General features: G+C 36.0%; 3 protein-coding genes and 1 long non-coding RNA gene across 4 annotated transcripts; 3 read left to right on the plus strand and 1 right to left on the minus strand.

Moving 5' to 3' along the window:
- Window positions 1–279: 279 nt before the first annotated feature.
- On the plus strand, window positions 280–2,012 carry LOC120332926 (uncharacterized). Its single transcript, XR_005568170.2, has 3 exons — window positions 280–609; window positions 1,234–1,349; window positions 1,909–2,012. It is a non-coding gene; the product is annotated as an uncharacterized LOC120332926 (long non-coding RNA).
- Window positions 2,013–6,242: 4,230 nt separating this feature from the next.
- LOC120332984 (histone H1-like) lies at window positions 6,243–7,023 on the minus strand. Its single transcript, XM_039400330.2, has one exon. It carries the CDS (start codon window positions 6,969–6,971, stop codon window positions 6,342–6,344), a length of 630 nt encoding a protein of 209 aa, XP_039256264.2. The 5' UTR covers window positions 6,972–7,023; the 3' UTR covers window positions 6,243–6,341.
- A 2,607-nt stretch (window positions 7,024–9,630) lies between these two features.
- LOC120332323 (histone H3.3A) lies at window positions 9,631–10,276 on the plus strand. Its single transcript, XM_039399541.2, has one exon. The coding sequence runs from the start codon at window positions 9,686–9,688 to the stop codon at window positions 10,094–10,096; it is 411 nt and encodes a 136-aa protein (XP_039255475.1). The 5' UTR covers window positions 9,631–9,685; the 3' UTR covers window positions 10,097–10,276.
- Window positions 10,277–16,161: 5,885 nt separating this feature from the next.
- LOC120332983 (histone H1-like) lies at window positions 16,162–16,883 on the plus strand. Its single transcript, XM_039400329.2, has one exon. It carries the CDS (start codon window positions 16,211–16,213, stop codon window positions 16,778–16,780), a length of 570 nt encoding a protein of 189 aa, XP_039256263.2. The 5' UTR covers window positions 16,162–16,210; the 3' UTR covers window positions 16,781–16,883.
- The last annotated feature ends 5,205 nt before the right edge of the window (window positions 16,884–22,088 follow it).

Here is a 22,088-nt window from a genome sequence, read left to right on the forward strand (position 1 = left end):
TTTTTCTTCCCGACCAAAACATGAAGACAACACCCTCTAAAGATCGGGTTACGCTCGTGTGTTGTAGATGGTGACCGTACATTTGAACCCATGTACATTTGAACCCATGCGTATATCCACGGTTCAATCTATATGTGGGTGCTAAAACCCATGGGTTATAGGGTTAGTATGGGTTTAACTATCCGTGAAACAAAAAAAAATCCATAGGTGCAATAGCATACAGGTGCAATTGTCATGGGTTCAAATGTACGTGGGTTCAAATGTAATGGAACCGTTGTAGATAATTTAAAACACCTGTAGAACGGAAAATACGCAAAATATTCATTTCATGAAACGTCGAACAGTCTTGTGAATGAATTATGTATACTTTTAAGTAATCTACACCAGTATTGCACCAGAATTTAGAAGCGTAGCCAAGCAGAATCGAATTTTTTTGTTCCACAACAACAATTTATCTGTCCGCATATCCATTTGTATCATCTTTTGGTAAAAAGTTTAAACTAGCTTTGTTTCAAAAACCTTCATCCCGAGTAAAAATGATGAACAAAATCTTGGTACTGACCCTGATGTTAGCTGTTGCTTCAGTGATAATACTCAACGTAGAGGCTGGTGAGTTTAAATACACAAAAGACCGATACTGAAACGTCTATATTCAAACATTGTGTTTCTTTGTAAAAACCGGCCATTAATTAAAAATAAATTTGCTTAAGTCGATCTGTGATGAAAGGCCGGCATAAATATAAAAGAAATGGTCGTCAAGAAATAAATTTGGTACAGAAAAGACTCATTGTTCAATTTCATGCTCAAGTCGCAGTTATATTCCAATGTTCTCGGTATGGAGACATAGCTATAAACTAGTGAAAAACCGTGACGTAGAACAGTCGAAGTATGATTTATCAACTGCAAAGGAAATGGTTTTTCTACCAAAAGATATAGGGTCAGGAAATGTTTTGAACTGGGGGTCGATTTTAATATGTCGACTCTATATGCTTTCCACTCTGAGAACTTCTTGTTCGACGAAAGACATCATTAAACGAAAATAGCGACAGTCTAAGATAATCAATTAATTTTTGCCACTGTTTGCTTGTTGAAATGAGGTTTGAAGCCAGTATTGTTAAAACATGGTGAAAAGTTATCGATTGACTTGGATTATGATGTCGCACTTCGTAATACCATTTATATTGAAATGGGCATTTTTTGAAATTAAAACTGATTCTATTCGCTTACTTTTAGGGTGCAATCCGCCAGGTGAGTACCCTGCGATTTGCAACGGGGAGGATGTTTGTGGAAATGATTGCGATCTGCCGTGTTTTCCCGGAGAAGAATGCGTTGACTCAATGTGCCAAGAAGTACCGTTTATTACATTGTACGCGAATCATTTCATCACTGTTATTGTCGGGCTCTATTTTGGTGTAATATGATAATATGTAAACCGTATGCTTTTACGATATCGATATTTGTTCGGAATTACACATGGCTCAAGAAAATTCACAAAGGTTCCCTTTCAAATTTCGGCAGTCAACGCACGAGGGGAACCTATCAAAGCTGATTTAATTATTACTCTCAGACATGGAAAACTCAATGAATATGACGCTGGTCCACCTTCATGAGCCGAACTGCCATATTTATTGTAAAAATGATTGAAAATAAAAAATACAAAATGATTTTGCTCTAATATTGGATTGTTTCTAAAAATCTCGGAATTTCAATAACATCACTCCGGGCTCGGATGAGAAAAATGAGTTGAAATCTTGAGATTGGTTTCCATAACCATGCACCCCGATGATCATACTCATACCAATACATCTTGGTTTCTTCCTTTTAACGAAAAAATAAACGTCCTTTTATCAAAAGCTAGTCGTACTTATATTTTAGATCTCATCTTATTTTGCTCATTTTTATTTTCAGATTCCGTGAGGATGATTCATCACTACGTACAGCAAGATATCATCGCATTATAATTATGTTGATTATTTTATTATCCTTATGTAATTGAATGTAATTCTACGTAGTTTGATAATATATATTCAATAATAATACAAACTTTATTATAGTTTTCTATGCATATGGAGAGAAGCAATAAAGAGGTAAAAAATCAGCAAATGAGGGGAATTCAACAAAAAAGGTAAGGAACCACTGGCCAATCATATGTGAATAAAGACGATTTTGTGAGTCGATTGATTGGTGACAGCAATATTAAAATCGATCGGTGATTTCGGATATAAAATAGAAGCATTGAGCAGAGGCTATTAGCATTATAATTTTTTTGTATTGCAAGAATTAGAATACGAGAAATACGTGCCTGACGTTGAAAATGGTTACCGGTGTAAACATCGTTTTGCTCTCACTCTTCTCCTCAAGTTCTCCCAAGTAGATGACGGCATACTAACAATGTTTACAAAACAATTGCTGTAATACCACGATCTAAGGTTCGATTGCAGACTAGTTGCAGCTTTGTAGAACGTATTTTACACGCACTGCCAGATAATTTAAAAAATAGTTAAGAGTACAAAACTACAACACTGGCGTTTCGGAATTTATACAATGCAGTCGTCGCAAATCGCTTTTCTCATTAACTACTGGGTTAACTGCCTTGAAATTATTTTCAGAAGTTGAAAAATGTTTTTGTCGCGGGAAGTTTTTCACACTTTTATAATTCAAAGCTTCCAGTAGGTTCGATGAGGTTCGTTTTTTTATTCGACGTTTGACGTCAACAAAATGCCACCGCATGTCAGCGGATTTCGTGCTTAGCGAGGGGTCGGTAATTTTTCGGGGCTAATTTACCAGGAACTTGTGCTTACATACGAGTGTCCTAGTTTGTAACCTTGTCGTAAAAATATGTTTATTGGCGTTCACTCCCACTGTGTATTCCTGATAAGTCCAAGTGTTCCGATACTTTTGGATAGACGGGAATAAAGAGGACAGACAAAAAATACGTTTCATAATGCTGTAGCCTAACTGATCTGTGATTGAACTTCAGATCGTGTGATTACCGCACTTGTTTTGAAACATTGTTTGCTTGCATTCGTCTGCCCGGGACAGACGGAAATACGTTGCATAATGCCACAACCGGTATGCGATTAAACTTCAGATCGTGTGATTACCTTACTCGTTTCAAAACTTTGTTTTTTTTTGCATTCGTTTGTCCGGGATTACTTATTGAGGAGGGGAGTGGGAGCAAAACCATGTTTACATTTGTGACCATTTTAAACGTCTGGCACGTATTTCTTAAATTATCATTCTCGGAATAAAGAAAAATCAGAATATTTACAGACTATATTCACGTATACCAATGCTGCATGCTTTCCGAACATAGACCTTCTGTCCGATAGAATAATCTCAGTCCTATTCCCACAATTATTTCACATAAAGCAGTATAACGTTGGGATATCATGTTTGCCCTGCCTATATCAAGCTTGAATCTTAAAGTGAGGAGGGAAGTGAAGGCATTTTTAATCCATTCATTCATCATTTTAAAAGCGAAATTTAGCACAGGCAAGTCGGTGATTTAAATGTTATAGATCAGGCGTCTGCAACCTGCGGCCCGCAGACCACAAGGAAAATCTTGCTGCCCGCGGAGAAGTGCCAATTTCGAACGGTTTGCGGCCCGCGAAACGAGTTTTAATTTAATTTAATCTGGTATTTGCGAATAATTCCAATCCTATTGCGTTGCAAAGCCGATACCCGAGTCCAATTTAATATAAATGCATTATGCGTCACAATGCATCATCAGCTAGCTTGTTGGAGGCGAACAACGCATGTCATAAGATCAATAACCAAAATTTTTGTGCCTGTAACTACTAGAAAGCCTATGTTAAATAAAGGTGCGGCCCGCGGTTTCACCCAGTTATTTGTATCCGGCTCTCCTGTGTTAAAGGTTGCACACCCCTATTATAGATCCCTGGGAAATTTGTTGTATGCCACTGGCTTGTATTACACACCCATGCAATTTAAACTGCAAGGCTGTTGATTGATGGAGTGGAGACTGATGGAAACCTTTCACGTTCAATTTTAGCGAGAACTTCAAATTTAGCGCGAACGCAAATTCACATAATCCTGCTGTTATGTATTCTTTAATATTGTAGAAGATACAGGTTTCAGGTGACATAGTAAAAATTCAGCATATACTGTAACCAGCGTTTTGCCATTTTCCTATTTGCATCACGATATCAGTGAGAAGTTGTTTAAAAAACCTTCACCAACGAGCTTTGCTTCCGATAGTAAAAACAATCGCATATGGCTTATATATATAATATATAATTTCACTTCAATTAATGCTATTTTAATCTAATTATCAATCTGAAAATTCAATATATACAACCAAACGTATGAAATCTATAGAACAGAAATGGTTCAATGAAAATAACAGGTAACACGTTGTAAGAAAACAATATATACAATTGAAACATCTGAAAACAAACTCAATACAGACAATCAACGATTGGAAAGCTTTGATAATAGCTAATTCCGTAGGAAAACCGGGTCTTGTGTAGTTTTGTACTTCTAGTGGACGTATCATAACGATTTTTCGCATGTTAATTCTAACTCCCACCTGGCTGCGCCATCCAAAAATTACGACATTACCACAACCACGTCATAGGACTTGCCAAATATACCTATGATCGCCCGAAATGGCATCTGTGCCGACGATAAAGAACACTAACGGCCGTGATCTCTCTCATATCGGGATCGTTGCGACCAGAAAACGAGGGAAATAGTTTGATCGATTTCGGTTGATTGTCTACGAGGGTTTGATGATTGTTCGTACAGTTTGAAGGTCCTCATTACGTCACTGTGAAGCCGTAGTCATTTTATTTTTAGATGACGCAGTCAGGTAGGGGTTGGGATTGACATATGCAAAATTTGATATGCAACGCCCGCTATGAGTACTTCAGGTACTACACTAGACTAAAACCTAGTATAATACAACACCAAAACAACTGTAATTACGCTATACTCAAACAGTAATATAATCCTATTGACTGAAATTACAATATTCAAACCTATCCTAAAATAATAGCCATAAAATCTAACTGAAAAAAACGCAGCTGCATTTCTGCAACCCACAGCCTTCCTTAATGGGATATCAGAAGAAAGATTGACCGTGCAGTAGCGCCCTCGGTGTCTCCGACGTCAAAATACAAAATATAGCAGTAATACGAATAACAGCATTTACAAGACCAAAATAGGTTTCATCACAGTACTAACAATTCTTGTGCTTGATATAGAAATAAAAATGAGTAAATATAATAAGTAATAGTAAGTAATAGCCTTCTGGAGAAAAATTTTATCTTTAACCACTGAAAATATCAAAGCAATTGGTCCAGTATTCGGAGAGAAAAGCGATTTTTTAAAAATGGAGACGGAGACAAATAACAACAAAATTTTGAAACGATCGTTATGGCGTGTCCAATAACAGCATAAACGTGTCCAATAACAGCATAAAAGATTTATTAAAACGATTTTTCGTGTACAAATAAGTCATGTTGTATATGAGCGCAACTCGACGCAACTCAATGGTCCTAAAGTTTTTTTTACAACGTATTATGCGGAATGCAATATATCGGAGAAACAGGCAGACATTTAAAATACAGAATTACAGAACACATTAGAAGCATCATCCAAAAAAACAAAGATTTCGCAGTCGGCAAACATTTCAGTCAATTAGGTCATTTCAACAACAACTTCTTGGTAATCGGACTTGAAAAACTGTATCGAGATCAAACATACCGGCAAACGAAGGGACATATTTTATCAACAAATTAAAAACATCAGAACCACTAGAAATGAATGATGAATGATCTCGGTCAGACGAAACGTTACAAAAATATATTTGTGTTCATGTGCACCAAGTCATTTTCACTCTTGCTATAGCATCCTTGCGTTATACGCATACGGTTCCACCTGCGCTATGAGACATAGAGCAAGGAAAGGTAGTTAGTTTCACGTAACCCCAACTGTTAGTTGTGTTATTATTGTCTGCTTAATCAGCGACTCTATATTTATCCGCCTTCTCTCCCACATATTTAGGTTATCTTTTATTCGATGAATGTGTTATTCGATGTATTATTGATCAAGAGATTATACACATTAAACACGCCACATGGTATAACACGAATTCCTATTAAATATAATCCGTGGTTAACAAGTGCGAATAAATTAATTCTTCTGTGGAGTAGATTTTAGAACGCGCACACCGACTCCTTCATTTCGGATGTTGCCTATCAATCGTATAAAACAAATTGTGTTTATTCTTGTAACACTACAAGTAGTTCATTTTATTTATTTATTGTCATTCAAATAACATATAGTTAAAACTCAAAAATACAATTCGGCTGAAGTTATTTTTGGACTTTGTTGACTTTCTTAGCTTTCGGTTTTTTAATCGAAGGTTTCTTTGGAGTCTTCTTCGTAGATTTCTTGGTTATGGTCTTTTTTGTAGTTTTCGTGGTCTTTTTGTCTACTTTGGTAGATGCTTTCTTTTTCATTGTTTTGTTTCCCGTTTCTTTCTTTGATACGGGCTTTTTCTTGGTGGCACTCGTTTTCTTGACTGTAGTCTTTTTCTTTATTTCGCTCTTTTGTGTACTTTTCTTGTTTTCAAGTTTTTTCGCCTTTGCCTTCTCGAGTTTTTCTTTTTCCTGTTGCTTCTTAATTGCAGCTTTTGCTTTTGCCTTGGCTTCCTTTTCTTCTTTAGCTATTTCAGCTTTGTTGATTTTATAACATCCAGGTGAAGTTTTCGGATGAAACAGAAATTCTGATTCAATTAACTTCTTGAGATTTCTATTTAAATGTGTAGTGAAACCTTGTTGCTTGACATCAAAATTTTCCTCGATATATTTGCGAATAAAAACTCGTGATGATCCTTTCTTTTCTTCTTGTGATTTGATTGCAGCGATGATCATTTCTTTGTATCCAGGATGAGTCGGAACATGACGAGGTTTTGTTGCTTTGGTTTTCTGTGGTGACGACATCTTGATTGAAATTCCGAAGGCAGTGGATATTAATTTCAGTTTACGTTTTTTGATGATCTTCTACAAGTATGGCATTCTTTTATACTCTGAAGGCACAAGAAGAAAAGAAAAAAAGGGGATAAATCGGACGAGATTATGCGTGCGTCCCATTCACGGTCGACAACGGGATTTCGACGTTAATCGGTAATTAAAATTCGTTTGATAATTAGGCCATGATGAACTGAACGATAATAAGTCTGCAGCGAGATCAATAGCTTGTTTTGAACAAGGCATAAATTTAATCAAGTCGTAAATATTCGAACAATCTTCTCGCAGCACAATTTCGCAAAATCCATGAAGATGAAATTTTATGCATAAAAGTTTCATTATGTAAATTGAAGCAGTGCATTATCTGAACATAGGGTTTCTCGTTTGAATCGGTCTGGGCAAGCAATAACATTTTCATAAATACCATCTTGTGATGTTGTATAAACCATTTTGTCCCCTATTCGGTTTGTAGAATGCATAACGACAAAACATGGATTGCGCATTATCACACAAAATCATTTCAGATCGTTGGCCCAAGAAGTTAGTTCATGCAATCGAAAGCTTGAAATAGATGCCGTTTTGCTCGCTTTCTAAAAAATCTAGCATCTAGATTGATTGATCAATACACGTTCGTTTCACGCTATGAAACTCGCAAAATATATTTTGAAAAGAGGTTAGCCATATATATATATATATATATATTGGTAATGTAAATACAATTTTCAAAGGCCAGCATGAGGAATTGATAATAGAAAATGGATAAACAATTTCAATATTATTTCAAAAATATTGATAAGTTTATACATATACTTTTTTTACATAAATTTTAATTGAGATTTAGCTTCCATTTGAATGGCCATCGACGATCTTAATGGCGGACCAGAGTTAATTTCACATATATCGTTCGTAGTCTTTTCCACCATCCTTATACTTCTTAAATTTACAAAGCAGCGATTGACTATGCTTCTGAAGTCAAGATAATCACGAATTCACATAGTATCGCATGTGCATTATGTGATTAGTTTTAAACGTATATCATAAAACACAATTTATTACTATGAAAAACCTTGGAGTATAACATAATGTCTGTTATACAAGAAATGAAGATATTTTGTAGATTAGGGTTTCACAAACTGGGATGGGTCCGTGATAACTGCACATGGAGTCAAGCAACGATATATATGAAAAAATTCTCTTTAATGATTGATTTCAATCAAAAAGTCATTGCATTTTTAGTCGAACGTTGTGGACTAATATTCATTACTGTCAGAAAAGGCAATTAAAATTTTAATTTTATTGCCTTCTGCAACGACCCAAATGTCCGAAGCTGCATTTCCAGCTCTTACCAACAGGATGACAAAATACAGGTCGAGACTTGCCGTAGAGTCGGACCTACAAGTTTGCTTGTCACACATTGTTCCCAGAATTGATAAATTGTGCAGTGAAAAGCAACCTCGTTCATCACATTATTGTCGTAACAATATCCTTACTCGTTGGTTATAGGGACAAAAATTGTTACGGCTTAGGATGGGGGTCCGTCAAAATTAAGATTGACCAATGGGGGTCCGCGGCCCAAAAAGTTTGGGAAACTCTGCTGTAGATGATAACCGTAGTAAGGCCTATTCGTAGGCTTTAGGTTGTTGGGCAGGGTGACGATCTGCTCTGTCAACTCTGGTATATTTAGAATTCAATATTCAATAAGTATTTCTCAATTTTGGGCTTGTATTTTCGCTTTCGAACAGACAATATAGCTGAAGAAGCCACCATGTCTTCTTGTCTATTTCTACTTCCATGTCTACTTCTCTACTTGTCTTCTCTACGAGTTGCAAAGAGGAATAAATAAATATAGTACACCATTCAGTAATCATTGAAACAAAGCCAATTGATATTTTTGACTGTTAACTATCATGAAACAAAGCCCGCGATGGCATGAAATATTACTAAAATGTGATCAGGAATCAGGCAAATATATATAATAAAAATGACAAGTAATGTGTCGAGTGACTTGAGTAAATATTGCAAAACCAAAATCTTGATGAAGTTCAGATTTGAAGTTTTGCTTATTGGACTGAAGGCGCATAAAATTTTTATTAAAGTGGTTATTATCAATTGAAGTTTTTTTACAATAAATGCCAATTGAAATTTTACTACAGCATTGTATGTCTTCAAAATCATTTCAATTTAATATTTGAATTATTGCAATAAAATTACAATAAATATCATTTGATTTTTTGGTCAATCTTGATTTAGCATTGATCAATCTATTATTCTGGAACCTGGAAAACGTTGTGATGCTTTATGGCGTATCTTGCTGATGTCACAATTGGCCAGGTGTTCTTGATTATAATTTCCTGTATGGCTCTGCATGACACATGCCGTCTTACGATATAATTCTTCCAGCAGGCGGTTAGAAATAAACAATACAACAATAGACCGAGAATTGTGACGCTAGTGGTCTTCCGTTATCTATGGCCTTCTCTCGACCCCCGAGGCGTAATTTATTGATTATGCTACAGGAAATTGAACTGCGATTTTAGAGTAGAGAAAAGACTAGAAAATTGATGCGTTTTTGATATGGCATCAGCCGCCCTCGCGATATATAAACTAGACCACTTACGAGTTATTTCATCATTTGATTTGAAATCGCAGTTACATAAGAGTTATCTATCTATTGACCTTCAAACAATATGGCACGAACCAAGCAAACCGCTCGCAAATCGACTGGTGGAAAAGCGCCGAGAAAGCAACTAGCAACTAAAGCAGCACGTAAAAGTGCTCCGTCCACTGGAGGAGTAAAGAAGCCACACAGATACAGACCTGGAACAGTAGCTCTTCGTGAAATTCGTCGTTACCAAAAATCTACCGAACTTCTCATCCGAAAACTTCCATTCCAAAGATTGGTCCGAGAGATCGCACAAGATTTCAAAACGGATTTGAGGTTTCAAAGTGCAGCCATAGGAGCTCTTCAAGAAGCAAGTGAAGCTTATCTGGTCGGATTATTTGAAGACACAAATCTCTGCGCTATTCATGCTAAAAGAGTGACCATCATGCCGAAAGACATTCAGTTAGCCAGAAGAATCCGCGGAGAAAGAGCATGATTTTTGAATATGTGTGATATTTATTTTCTCTTCACATTATAGTGGGGTTAATAATAAAGCTTATTTTGCGTGATATGTAAATGTAATTAACCTATTTATCCAGTGTCCGTTATTTTTTTTACTTCTCGTGACCAACTGCATTTAGTTCGTGCTCTTACTAATAAACCCCAATAACGATAACCGTTCGTAACAAAAGATGTAGTTGAAGCGACGAAATTTACATTCCTGGTTCGTGACATTGTAAACACTGTGAAATATTGATTAAGGAAAGTTCACACGGAGTTAGTTCACGTACAGAGACGTGGATACACCACGGATCTATGCCTTATAAGATTATCAATGATGTGCTCCACGTACATGCAAACATTAAACGAGATTCTTGTAGTCGAAGGGCGTTTTTCACTATTTGCTAGATAGTTCGCAATTGAAAACCGCACAATAACTGTTCTAAACAACAAACTCATGGTAACAAAAGCTGCATCGAATCGAGACCGTTAGATCTTGATACCCGATAATATTACAAACATCGGTATCTTCATTAGTTTTTGTCGTCCGAACGTCACAGATATTTCTTGACTCAATTTTATGGCGCGAATTTTCAGACTAAACCAAAGGTTAAAATGTCTCTTCTTGATCAGTAAAATATAAACCCTATTTCCAGCATTATGAATGATTAGATTAAACAAAATACTATTAAATATTTGAAAATTGTATTCAATTTGACACAAGTATTTGATGCACTGACCGAATCGCGTGTAATACCAGGTTACCCTTTGGTATTATTGAAAAGCGGATTCGGAGTAAACTATTTCCAATTGATATGATATTTAAAGAAGATTCAAATGCTATCATGAAACGCTAGTTCTAACTATTTTACCCTCAACCCTCACACTGATGTGGGGCCAATTGCTAATTTCATGTTTTATATGATTGTGTGATGTTTTTGTATATGATATCCGTAATTTCCGAAAACTTCAATACAGTCTAATACTCGATGAGTGTTAGCAAAGTGGTGTAAATACAACACATGCGGTTGTTTTGTCTCGAGCCATGATGTAGGTGGGATGTATGAAGAAAATTGGTTACTTGGGATTACCATACGCGGGTGTTAAGCGATTTTGGAATTCAAATATTTAAAGTTAATGTAATCAATATGCTGTGTAGATTGTGTAACTTACATTAAGAGTCTATATGCTAATGTGTATCTTGGCAATGGATTTGTCCCTTTGTAAGTGCAATAAAAATTTTGTGTCATCAACTAGATGACGATTAAATGATTTACATAAGGTATAATTACCGTTCACTTGTCTGAGAAATGAAAACTTGGCGTTTCCGATTAATTATTTTATCGAAAGCGCCGAGGAGCAAGATTTAGAGCCATATGAAAAGAAATTATAATTTTCTGGCGACAGGCTTATATTATCTTTATCGCCGACTAGCGCGTTTTGAGGATAAAAATCGGGTCAATCAATGAGAAGCCACAGTTGTTTGTTTGTTACATCATTGCATAATACTCTCTATTGGTCAAATAATATCTACAAAAATGTCGTCACAAAAAAAAAAGTAACTAAACCTCGTCATGTTTCGACTCATCCTAGATACAGAGAAATGATCATCGCTGCAATCAAATCACAAGAAGACAGGATCTTCTCGAGTAATTTATTCGCAAATATATCGAAGGAAATTTTGATGTCAAGCATCAAGGTTTCACACACATTTGAATAGAAATCTCAAGAAGTTAATTGAATCAGAATTTCTGTTCCATCCAAAAACTTCACCTGGATGTTACAAAATCCCTTTTAAACAGAAAAAAATGAGTTTGCGCCATTTGTCGGAAAAAATATCATTAGTTTTCAAAATTTAACCATTTGCTTCAGATTTCAGCTATTTCCTGACATCCAACCATTTTTACAGCCTCAACCGTAAAGACAGTTGCACCTGCAAATTTTTAGACCCACCAAACTTTTCACCCGTACATTTGCACCCACGGACATTTACACCCGACGTACATTTGAGCCCATGGATTTTCGCACAGTGAACATTCACACAATCCGTTTAAATTTACTCGCATATTGCCATTTTCCTACGAAGGATGTACATTCTAATGATATAACCTGTAATGAAATCGAACTCATTGCAAACACACACGAGATTAATTTGGATTTTCATCCATTGACCAGATTAAAAAACATCATGTAACGGTAGACAACATTATTGGTGCAAATGTTCGTAGAGGGGAACGTCCATGTATGTAATGTCCATGGGTGCAAACGTACATGGGTGCAAACATACATTCGTGCAAATGCCCATGAGTGCAACGTAGATGGGTGCACATGTCAATGGGCACTAACATATAAGTGTACAAACGTACATGGGGCAGACGTTCACGGGTGCAAACGTGCATGGGTACGCAAACGTAGATGGGTACAAAAGGAAAAGGACATGGGTTCTAACGTTCTAACGAGTGCAAACGTGCATGGATCAAACTTACATTGGTGCAAATGTCCATGGGCGCAGACGTATATGGGTATAAATGTATATGGGTTCAAACGTAGCCTACTTTCGTGCAAATGTTCATGAGCGCAAACGTATATGGGTACAGACTTCCTGGTTTCAAACGTTCACGGGTGCAAAAATGGGTACGAACGTACATTGGTGCAAATTTCCATGCGTGCGGACGTAGCCTATATGGATACAAACGTACATGGGTGTAAATGTTTATGGCTACAAATGTACATGGATTCTTATATAAGTGGATGCAAATGTACGTACAAGGGAGGAGATGGATCGCAAAGTCAGTTTCATAAACATTCTCTCGGTCCAGACATAGTTGCAATTGCATGCTTCGTCGCATCAAATGATTCTATTAGCTCTTCGAACAAAAATATGTAAAATTTCAAAAAATCGTGATTTACTGAGATCACATTAAGAGAGCTTTCCTCCAAGTAGGTGTAATAGATTTAGATGTAATGTACACCACTGTGTGGCGTAAAGGCGCACAAAAATGGTTATATTTGAGTTCTTATCACTATGGATCTTTCCCCGAACATTGACTTCCTTGTTTATTTCGTGACATTGGCCAATCAGCAAAATACAAAAAGTGACGTAACAATGCTCCCTTTTCGCATCTGCTCAGACACTATTCTCACTCAGACAGATTTTCAAGCGCGGTCGTAAACATTACCTCGTTTTCGCGTTTTTGAACTCTATTCGTTAGTTTTCTGTTGTGTTTCGGAAACTTAAATATGAATCAGATAATTCAATGATCACTCTGTCTTCCCAGGAGTTTTAATTTAATTGCAGTAATAATAAATTAGTGTAGAAATAGCTGTGATAGACTAAGCTAAAATTCTTTACCGGTACTTTTAAAGAAAACATTGTTGTATGCGATGAATCATAATGATTATTTGTAACATATACCTCATTTTACAGGCGCAAACTTGCAAAAGCACTTTTAAAATAGCCCTGAAAATTTTGCAATGGTAAAGTATAGAAGAAATTTTTCGGGGGTCAAAGGTCGGGGAAAGGTCCATACGCAGGTAATAACGTCACCACAGTCACAAGTCTCTGAATTTCACGAAATTTTAACATTATAATTTATGTGAATTTAGTATTTACATACAACAAGAAGTCTACTGAATGCGTGTCCTGGCAATGGATTAAATGTATTTGTAAACCGAGAGACATCGTGTTCATAGGATTTTCAATTAGATTTCAATGGATTAGATATAATTATTATTTATTTGTTTAACAATTGAAAATCTTGCGTTCCAGATTAATTATCGAATCGGGAGGACGACATACCATCCTTCAACATTTACATACATATCCACCAGCCTATGAAGTAGACGAGGTTTTATTGTCATTTTTATACGAGATATGTACATTCTAATGTTATACCCTGTAATCAGTGGTGGGATTCAATTTTTTTGTCAACTGGTTTCATCACAAAAGTCATATTTTTCAGCCGGTCGTGTTACAAACTGAACATTGACAGTAACCAGTAAGTTAACCGGTTCGCTGATCTCATAAAATTCTGTGAGACGGGTCTATATAACCGGTGCGAACCGGCTGGATCCCACCACTGCCTGTGATGGTGGCGAATTCATTGTAAACACACACGAGATTAATTCGGATTTACATCCATAGACTTAGTTTGGTCAAAATCTTGAACCAGACGAAAAAGATCACGCAACAGTGGCAACATTATCGGTGTAACTGTACGTAGATGCAACAATATATGGAAATGTCCATTGGTGCTAACGTACATGTGTACAAACTTACATAAGTGAAAATGTTTATGGATGCAAATGTCCCTGGGTGCAAAGTATGCAGGTACAAGTGCCCGTACAAGTGCCCTGGGTGCAGTTGAGGGGTGCGCAAGTGCCGGGACATTTGTACGGGGGTGCAAATGTTCTGTTAATTAACAGCAAACAGTTTTGGCGCAAAAGAGCAGACAGCCCCATGAAATTTGTCTCGATCCACATATAGTTGCAACTGAATGCTTCATCGCATAAATTGATTCTCTTAACTCATTGAACAAAAATATCCGAAATATCGAAAATCGTAATTTACTGAGCTGTGCTTCAATACTCATTAAGTTTCTTTAATAGTAGGTGTAATATACGCCAATGTATGCCGTAGAGCCGGGAGAAACAGTGGTTACATTAAAGTTCATGCGCAGGTAAAAACGTAACCTCAGTAAAAGGATTTTGAATTTCAAAATATTACAATTAATGTGAGTTTTCTATGAACATACAATAATAAGTGTAAGTAATGCATGTTCTGGCTAGAGATTTGTTCAAAAAGAATTGTTTTAAAACAATTGTTTTGAATCAAGTTTTTTTTTGCCTGTTTTATTCGAAATGCCTGTATTATTTGATTTTTTTGTAATAAATAGGTTGAAGAAAAATGAATGTAAAAACTTGCCAAGCGCATCTTATTTGCAATAAATCCCTCAAAACGCCACAAATATCGATAGAGGCTTATATACACACCATCTCAAGCTGTAGTTCAGTGGTTTGCGCAGTAAGACGCAACCGATAAGCCATTACGACCCTGCTACGACAAAACCACCTAGCGAAAATTGAGATGCGATCGAATAAATGAGTTTGTATAACCTTAAAAATCTCTATCACTTCAACCTTAAAACCGAAGTATGTTAAGCATAAACTAACCGAAAAGTATTAACCGTAATACTGCCTTCATTTTATGAGAAAATGCCAATACATGAACTCGAAATCCATATTATGGCGCTGTAACAGATTAGTTGTGGCGTCTTTGCATCAGAGGAGCCTTGCAATTGGCATAGGCTAGGCTAGGGTGTCACATCGTTTATATCAGTAGATTGCCGGCGATATGGGCATATTCTTTATTATCGCAACCCACTCGTTTTGCCGGAAGCTGCCCTTGATCTAATTGCTTTTGTAGTAGGCTCCTGAGCTAAGTTCCATGATTTTTCTTACTCAAAACGTCTTCGGATATCTCGGATAAACATTCCGGTTAAAATTTTATGACTTTGGTGGAGATACAAACGTTGCGATAAATGTACGCATTAGAAGTAAAAGTCAAAATAAGAATTTTTACTTACATTTTTGAAATTATAATTCCGGCTGCGTGTGCAGCTGCCAGAATGCAACGTTTTGGCGTAGTTTCGCGGCGATACAATGGGTATTTCAAAAAAAAATGCAAATAATACAGAAAAAAATTGATTTAAAACGAGCCCTTGTTTAAACACGATGTTTTTTTTAAATAGATAAAAAACAAAACCCTAGTCCTGGCAATGGATCAAATGTATTCGGAAATACAATTACAAATTTGTTTCATTAACCAAAAGAGACATCGTGTTTGAAGGATTTTCAATTAGATCTATAATTAGTGTTTATTTGCTCAACAATTGAAAATCTTGCGTACCAGATTTATTATCTTATCGGAAGAGCGAGGTGCAAGATTCATAGTTATATACTAAGCAATCATGAATGTCTGGAGTCATATTTGTATTATCGTTATCGTTGTCTTGCGCCTTTGGAGAATAAAAATCAGGCGAATCAATAAGAAGATTACAGTTGACTGTTTGCTAATCCTTTACATGAAATTCTCTATTAGTCTGCAAAAATGTCATCACCACAGAAGACCAAAGCAACTAAACCCCGTCACGTTCCGACTCATCCTGGATACAAAGAAATGATAATCGCTGCAATCAAATCACAAGAAGAAAAGAAAGGATCTTCTCGAGTATTTATACGCAAATATATCGAAGAAAATTTCGAAGCCAAGCAACAAGGTTTCACCAAACATTTGAATAGAAATCTCAAGAAATTAATTGAATCAGAATTTCTGTTCCATCCAAAAACTTCACTTGGATGTTACAAAATCAACAAAGCTGAACTCGCTAAAGAAGAAAAGGAAGCCAAGGCGAAAGTAAGAGCTGCAATCAAGAAGCAGCAGGCCAAAGAAAAACTCGAAAAACAAAAATTGAAACAAGCCCAAAAGAAACAAGTGACAAAGAAAATTGCTAAAAAGAAAACAAAAAAGACAACAAAAACAGTAAAATCAAAAGTTGAAAGCAAACCAGAAAAGTCTGACAAGGACTCTAAGAAAAAGACAAAGAAAACAATTACCAAGAAAAAAGTGGGAACTTCAAAGAAGACCCAGAAAAAGTCAGCAAAAATTTCGACCAAGTAGAAAGATTAGCATTTCGAGCAATCAGTTCAATATTTTAATGTATTGTCCTTGTTTTATTTTTATACATTACTAATAAATTCATCAATTCACCAGTCAGTTTGAACACCGACTTTTTCTACATTGTGCATCATTATACCACTTTCGAGATCATTTTTGAACGGAAGAAAATTGAGATTGCGTTATTTGTCGAGAAATCTATCTTTAGTTTTGCCATAATACCACTTTATTATCAATGAAAATTTAACCAATTTCAGCTTACAACTATAATTTTACGTCAGTTAGTCGGCCCACAAGTCCCAAAATCTTTACATCCGCGTACATTTGCAACCGCAAACTCCACCAAGTACAGTTGCACCCATACATTGGTACTCATATATATATTTCACCTACGTAAACTTTCACCAAAGGACATTTGATCCCACGTACATTTTGGGCCACGGAAATTTGAGGGTATGTGAATTTGCACCCACGAACATTTGCACTCACAAAAATTTGCACCAGCAGACAATTGTAGCGAATTACATTTGAGCTCATTGATTTTTGCACCCGTGAACATTCACACCTCCGTTAAAATTTTCAACCATAGACACCAGGTTTTGGTTTTATTGCCAACTTCTAGTACTTTCCCAATGCGAATATTGCCGAATACAATTAACAATACAATAAAACTTTCCTATAACAGTTGGAAATTGTGAATATAGGCGCAGATGAGTCAAGTTAAATCCACCAGTCAGTTTGAACACCGGAAGATTTTTGACACATTGTGCATCATCAGTATACCAAATTCAAAATCATGGTTACCAACAAAAAAATAAGTTTATGGCTTTTGTCGGGAAATCTATCTTTAGTTTTGCCGTAATACCACTTTAATATCAATCAAAATTTAACCACGTGGTTCAGCTTTTAGCTATATCCCGACAATTCATCGAATCATATTCAACTATCATAACATTGCCTCATATCAGTTGGTCACGGTTAATCATCAGTTGACCATCAGTTGGTCACTCATCAGTTGGTCCACAGATGTCCATTATACCACTTTTAAAATCAATTTTGAGCAGGAGAAAATTGAGGTTGCGTCTTTTGTCGAGAAATCTATCTTTAGTTTTGCCATAACACCACGTTATTATCAATCAAAATTTAACCAATTTCAGCTTACAGCTATAATTTCACGCCAGTTGTTCGGCACACAGGTCCTATTATCTTTACATCCGCGTACATTTGCAACCGCAAACTACACCAAGTACAATTGCACCCATACATTGGTACTCATATACATATTTCACCTACGTAAATTTGCACCCGCAAACAATTGCACAGACTTACATTTAAGTCCGTGGTTTTTGCACTCGTGAACATTTACACCTCCGTTAAAAGTTTCACCCATAGACACCAGTCTTGCGGTTTATTGTCATTTTCCTACGTGAGATATACTAGCTAATGTTGTAACATGTAATGAAAGCGAACTTCTAGTACGAAGACAAATTTCGGGTTTGTCAACTGATCAGAAATTCTAATACCAGTCAGTTTGAGGTAGCTTTCATTCAAAATACAAGGCTAAAAATAGCCAAACAAAAGTTTATTCATGAAAGATCATGCAAATGCTTTACTATACAGTATATGCACTGTGTATAGTGCGTTAGTTGTATATTTGGTTGACTGTACTGTGCATATTTTGTTTGTCATTTCGTACCCGGGCCGAATTTAGACGATGAGAACTCGTTAGGGCCTAGGCTACGCTGCTTGTGGGACCCTATTTAACAATGGCCTATTTAATAATGTCGTCACGAAGAATCATTTATTATACCATATATACTGTATTTTTTGTATAATGAAAAATAAAAATCATCCACTAGATCGGATACTAAGTTGAATTTAAAAACACTTTAGAAAATTTGAAGCTGTGTGAAAACTCACGACACTAGAAAACCTGACGTCATAATAACCGTTTCTAGTCACAATCTTTTATCTTTCAAAAGTAAAGGCATTATTCCGATAAAAACTAATTAATAAATTCATATTATCATGTTTCGTTTAGGTTAAGCGGTAAAATGTTTCAAATTCAAACGAATTCATTTGTTCTACCGTATTTATTTTTTTCAAACGGTAAATATTTGGGATAAAAATTGTAAAACGGATTGAAATATTAAACAAAAAACAGCTTTTAAACTATTAAACGAGCCTTGGAACGAGCCTTCAAAATGTTAAAACAACTGAAGATGATTAATAATTGAATGCCTTATGGCTATAATAATTGTTTATTTGTTTGACAATTGAAAACCTTGAGTTTCAAGTTATTTATCTTATCGAAAGGCCGAGGCGCGAGATTTGGAGCCCCATGCGGAGCAATAAAAAATTTTCTGGTGTCATATTCGTATTATCGTTATTGCTGCCTTGCGCTTTTGGAGAATAAAAATCGGGTTTATCAATAAAAATATTACAGTTGACTATTTGCTACATCATTGCATGATACTCTTTCTTAGTCTGCAAAAATGTCGTCACCACAGAACACCAAAGCAACTAAACCTCGTCTTGTTCCGACTCATCCTGGATACAAATAAATGATAATCGCTGCAATCAAATCGCAAGAAGAAAAGAAAGGATCCTCACGAGTATTTATTCGAAAATATATCGAAAAAAATTTTGATGTCAAGCAACAAGGTTTCACCACACATTTGAATAGAAATCTCAAGAAGTTGATTGATTCAGAATTTCTTTTTCATCCAAAAACTTCACCCGGATGTTATAAAATCAACAAAGCGGAACTCGCTAAAGAAGAAAAGAAAGCCAAGGCAAAAGTAAAAGCTGCAATCAAGAAGCAGCAGGTTAAAGAAAAACTCGAAATACAAAAATCAAAACAAGCCGAAAAGGAACAAGTAACAAAGAAAATTGCCAAAAAGAATACTGCAAGTGCAACAAAGACAACAAAAATAGTAAAATCGAAAGAGGCAAGCAAACCAAAAAAGTCCGACAATGGCTCCAAGAAAACGATTACCAAGAAAAAAGTGGGGACTCCAAAAAAGGCTCAGAAAAAGACAACGAAAAAATAGATAAAGTAGAAAGATGAGCATTTCGAAAAACAAGTTCATTGTTTATGCATTACCATTGTTTTATTTTTATACGTGATTAATACAATTCATCAATCCACCAGTCAGTGTGAACTCCGAAAGAAAGAAGACTTTCGCTACATTGTGGTATCAGTATACCGCTTTCAAAATCACGATTAAAAAGAAAAAATTGAGTTTGAGGTATTCGCAATCGTTAACTGCCCCTGGGACATTTGCAACCATAATTTGGTACTCATATACAGATTGCACCTACGTATATTTGCTCACAAGTACATTTGCGGTCACGTACGAGTGTACCCACATATATTTGTACTCGTGAACATATGTATATCCATAACCCACCAATAGACAGACATACGTATACCGATGGATTTTGCACAGTTATTATTTACATCCGTTACCATGTACAGAAATAGTCATTTTCCTTCGAGAGATGTACATTCATATGTTATAACCTGACTTTGGATTTTCATCCATGGAATTAGGTTGAGCAAAATCTCGGACCAGGTGAAAAACATCATGTGGTGGTAGACACCATTATGGGTGCAAACGTACATTGATGCAAATGTCCATGGATGTAAAGCACACTAGTTCAAAGCACATTGATGCAAACGTTCATTGATGCAAATGTCCTTGGGTGCAAACTTATATGGGCACAAACGTACATGGGGGCAAAGTATATGAGTACAAGCGTACATAAGGGCAAACGTCCTTGGGTGCAAACGTACATGGATACAAACGTACATGGGTGCAAACGTGCATGAGTGCAAACGTACATGGGTTCAAACTCACGCGAAGGTAAATGTACGTAAATGCAAATTTCTCTATGTACAAACGTACATGAGTGCAATCGAACATGGGTGCAAATGTTCATGGGTGCAAACGTACATGGGTTCAAACTTACGCGAGAGAAAATGTACGTGCATGAAAGTGTACGTGAGTGCAAATGTCCCTCGGTGCAAAAGTAGGCATTTGAAAATACCCTGGGTGAAATTGTACAAATATGCAAATGTTATGTCAACGGCAAAGAGTTTTGGGGCAGAACGACAGACACTCTCAAAAAATTTGTCGTGATCCACATATAGTTGCAATCAAATGCTTCATTGGATTAAATGATCAAAACATCTTGAAGTTCAAAATCGAATTTTACTGAGGGCTGTCCCTCAGTACTCAATGACTAGCCCATGCTGTAGAGTGGGGTTGGTTGTATATACATATACAGCCTAAAATATACATATATCGCCATCTAAATATGCATATATAGCAAATGTCATATGCATAGACATCTAATTATTATTATTAAACAAACAGTCATTTTGGTGATTTACATACACGGCCAATGCCATATGTATGTACAGCCAATCACTGAATTGTCACATAAAGACAAGAGAAAGTGAAGCACATACAAAAGTCAATATTTTATGAATATATATAGCCAAATTAATATACATATGCGGCCAATCAAGTAATGTTCATACACAGCCAATCAATGTTCCCTCTAATTTTTTGTAGTATATGTGCGCAGAAATTTTTGGTGTGTGCGCACATTTTTGGAAATGACTAATATTTGTGCAAAATGCAATGAAGAAATTTTGGCGTTCTAACCGGGTAATAAGTGGGCTTATTAAGAAAATTTTGGTTATTTAATAAGTTTTTCTATAGATTGTAAATGCTTTAGTGAAGGCTATATGTTATCAGTAGATAACAATGAACATACATGGAATATAATAAATAAAATTGATTGTAACAGATGGTTTCATTTGAATTCAAATAAAGGGTGAAAAAAGAATGAAAAAAAAACGAAACAATTGGAGCAATGTTTTTCAGAAAGAAACGTTAGCTCTAACACGTGTCAGGGGACGATATGCTAGTATAAAGGGTCGAGGACCTATGTTTTACAGTATTTCTTTACTTCCATTGACCAACTTCCTCACGTCTATCCTTCTTGCTGACCAATTCTTCATAAACCTTCACCTTGTCTATAACACATCCAGCTCGCTGATAAGACTTGACCCTCATTATCATGTCCAAATGCCTTTCTCCCAGTCTGTTCCTTAGCTTGGTTTTGATGGAATTCATCAAACTAAACCCGCGCTCACATTCAACGCTGGATGCAAGAGAAGTACCACCGATATCTACAAGCTTTGCCAATTCTCTAAAGTTTCTAAACTGTTCATGCTGAAACGTAAAGTTTATCAAATCAGCAAAAGTGCTAACAACTCCAGCCATAATTTTTTTTA

This window comes from Styela clava, chromosome 13, assembly GCF_964204865.1.
Source record: "Styela clava chromosome 13, kaStyClav1.hap1.2, whole genome shotgun sequence".
NCBI classification, from domain to species: Eukaryota; Metazoa; Chordata; class Ascidiacea; order Stolidobranchia; family Styelidae; genus Styela; species Styela clava.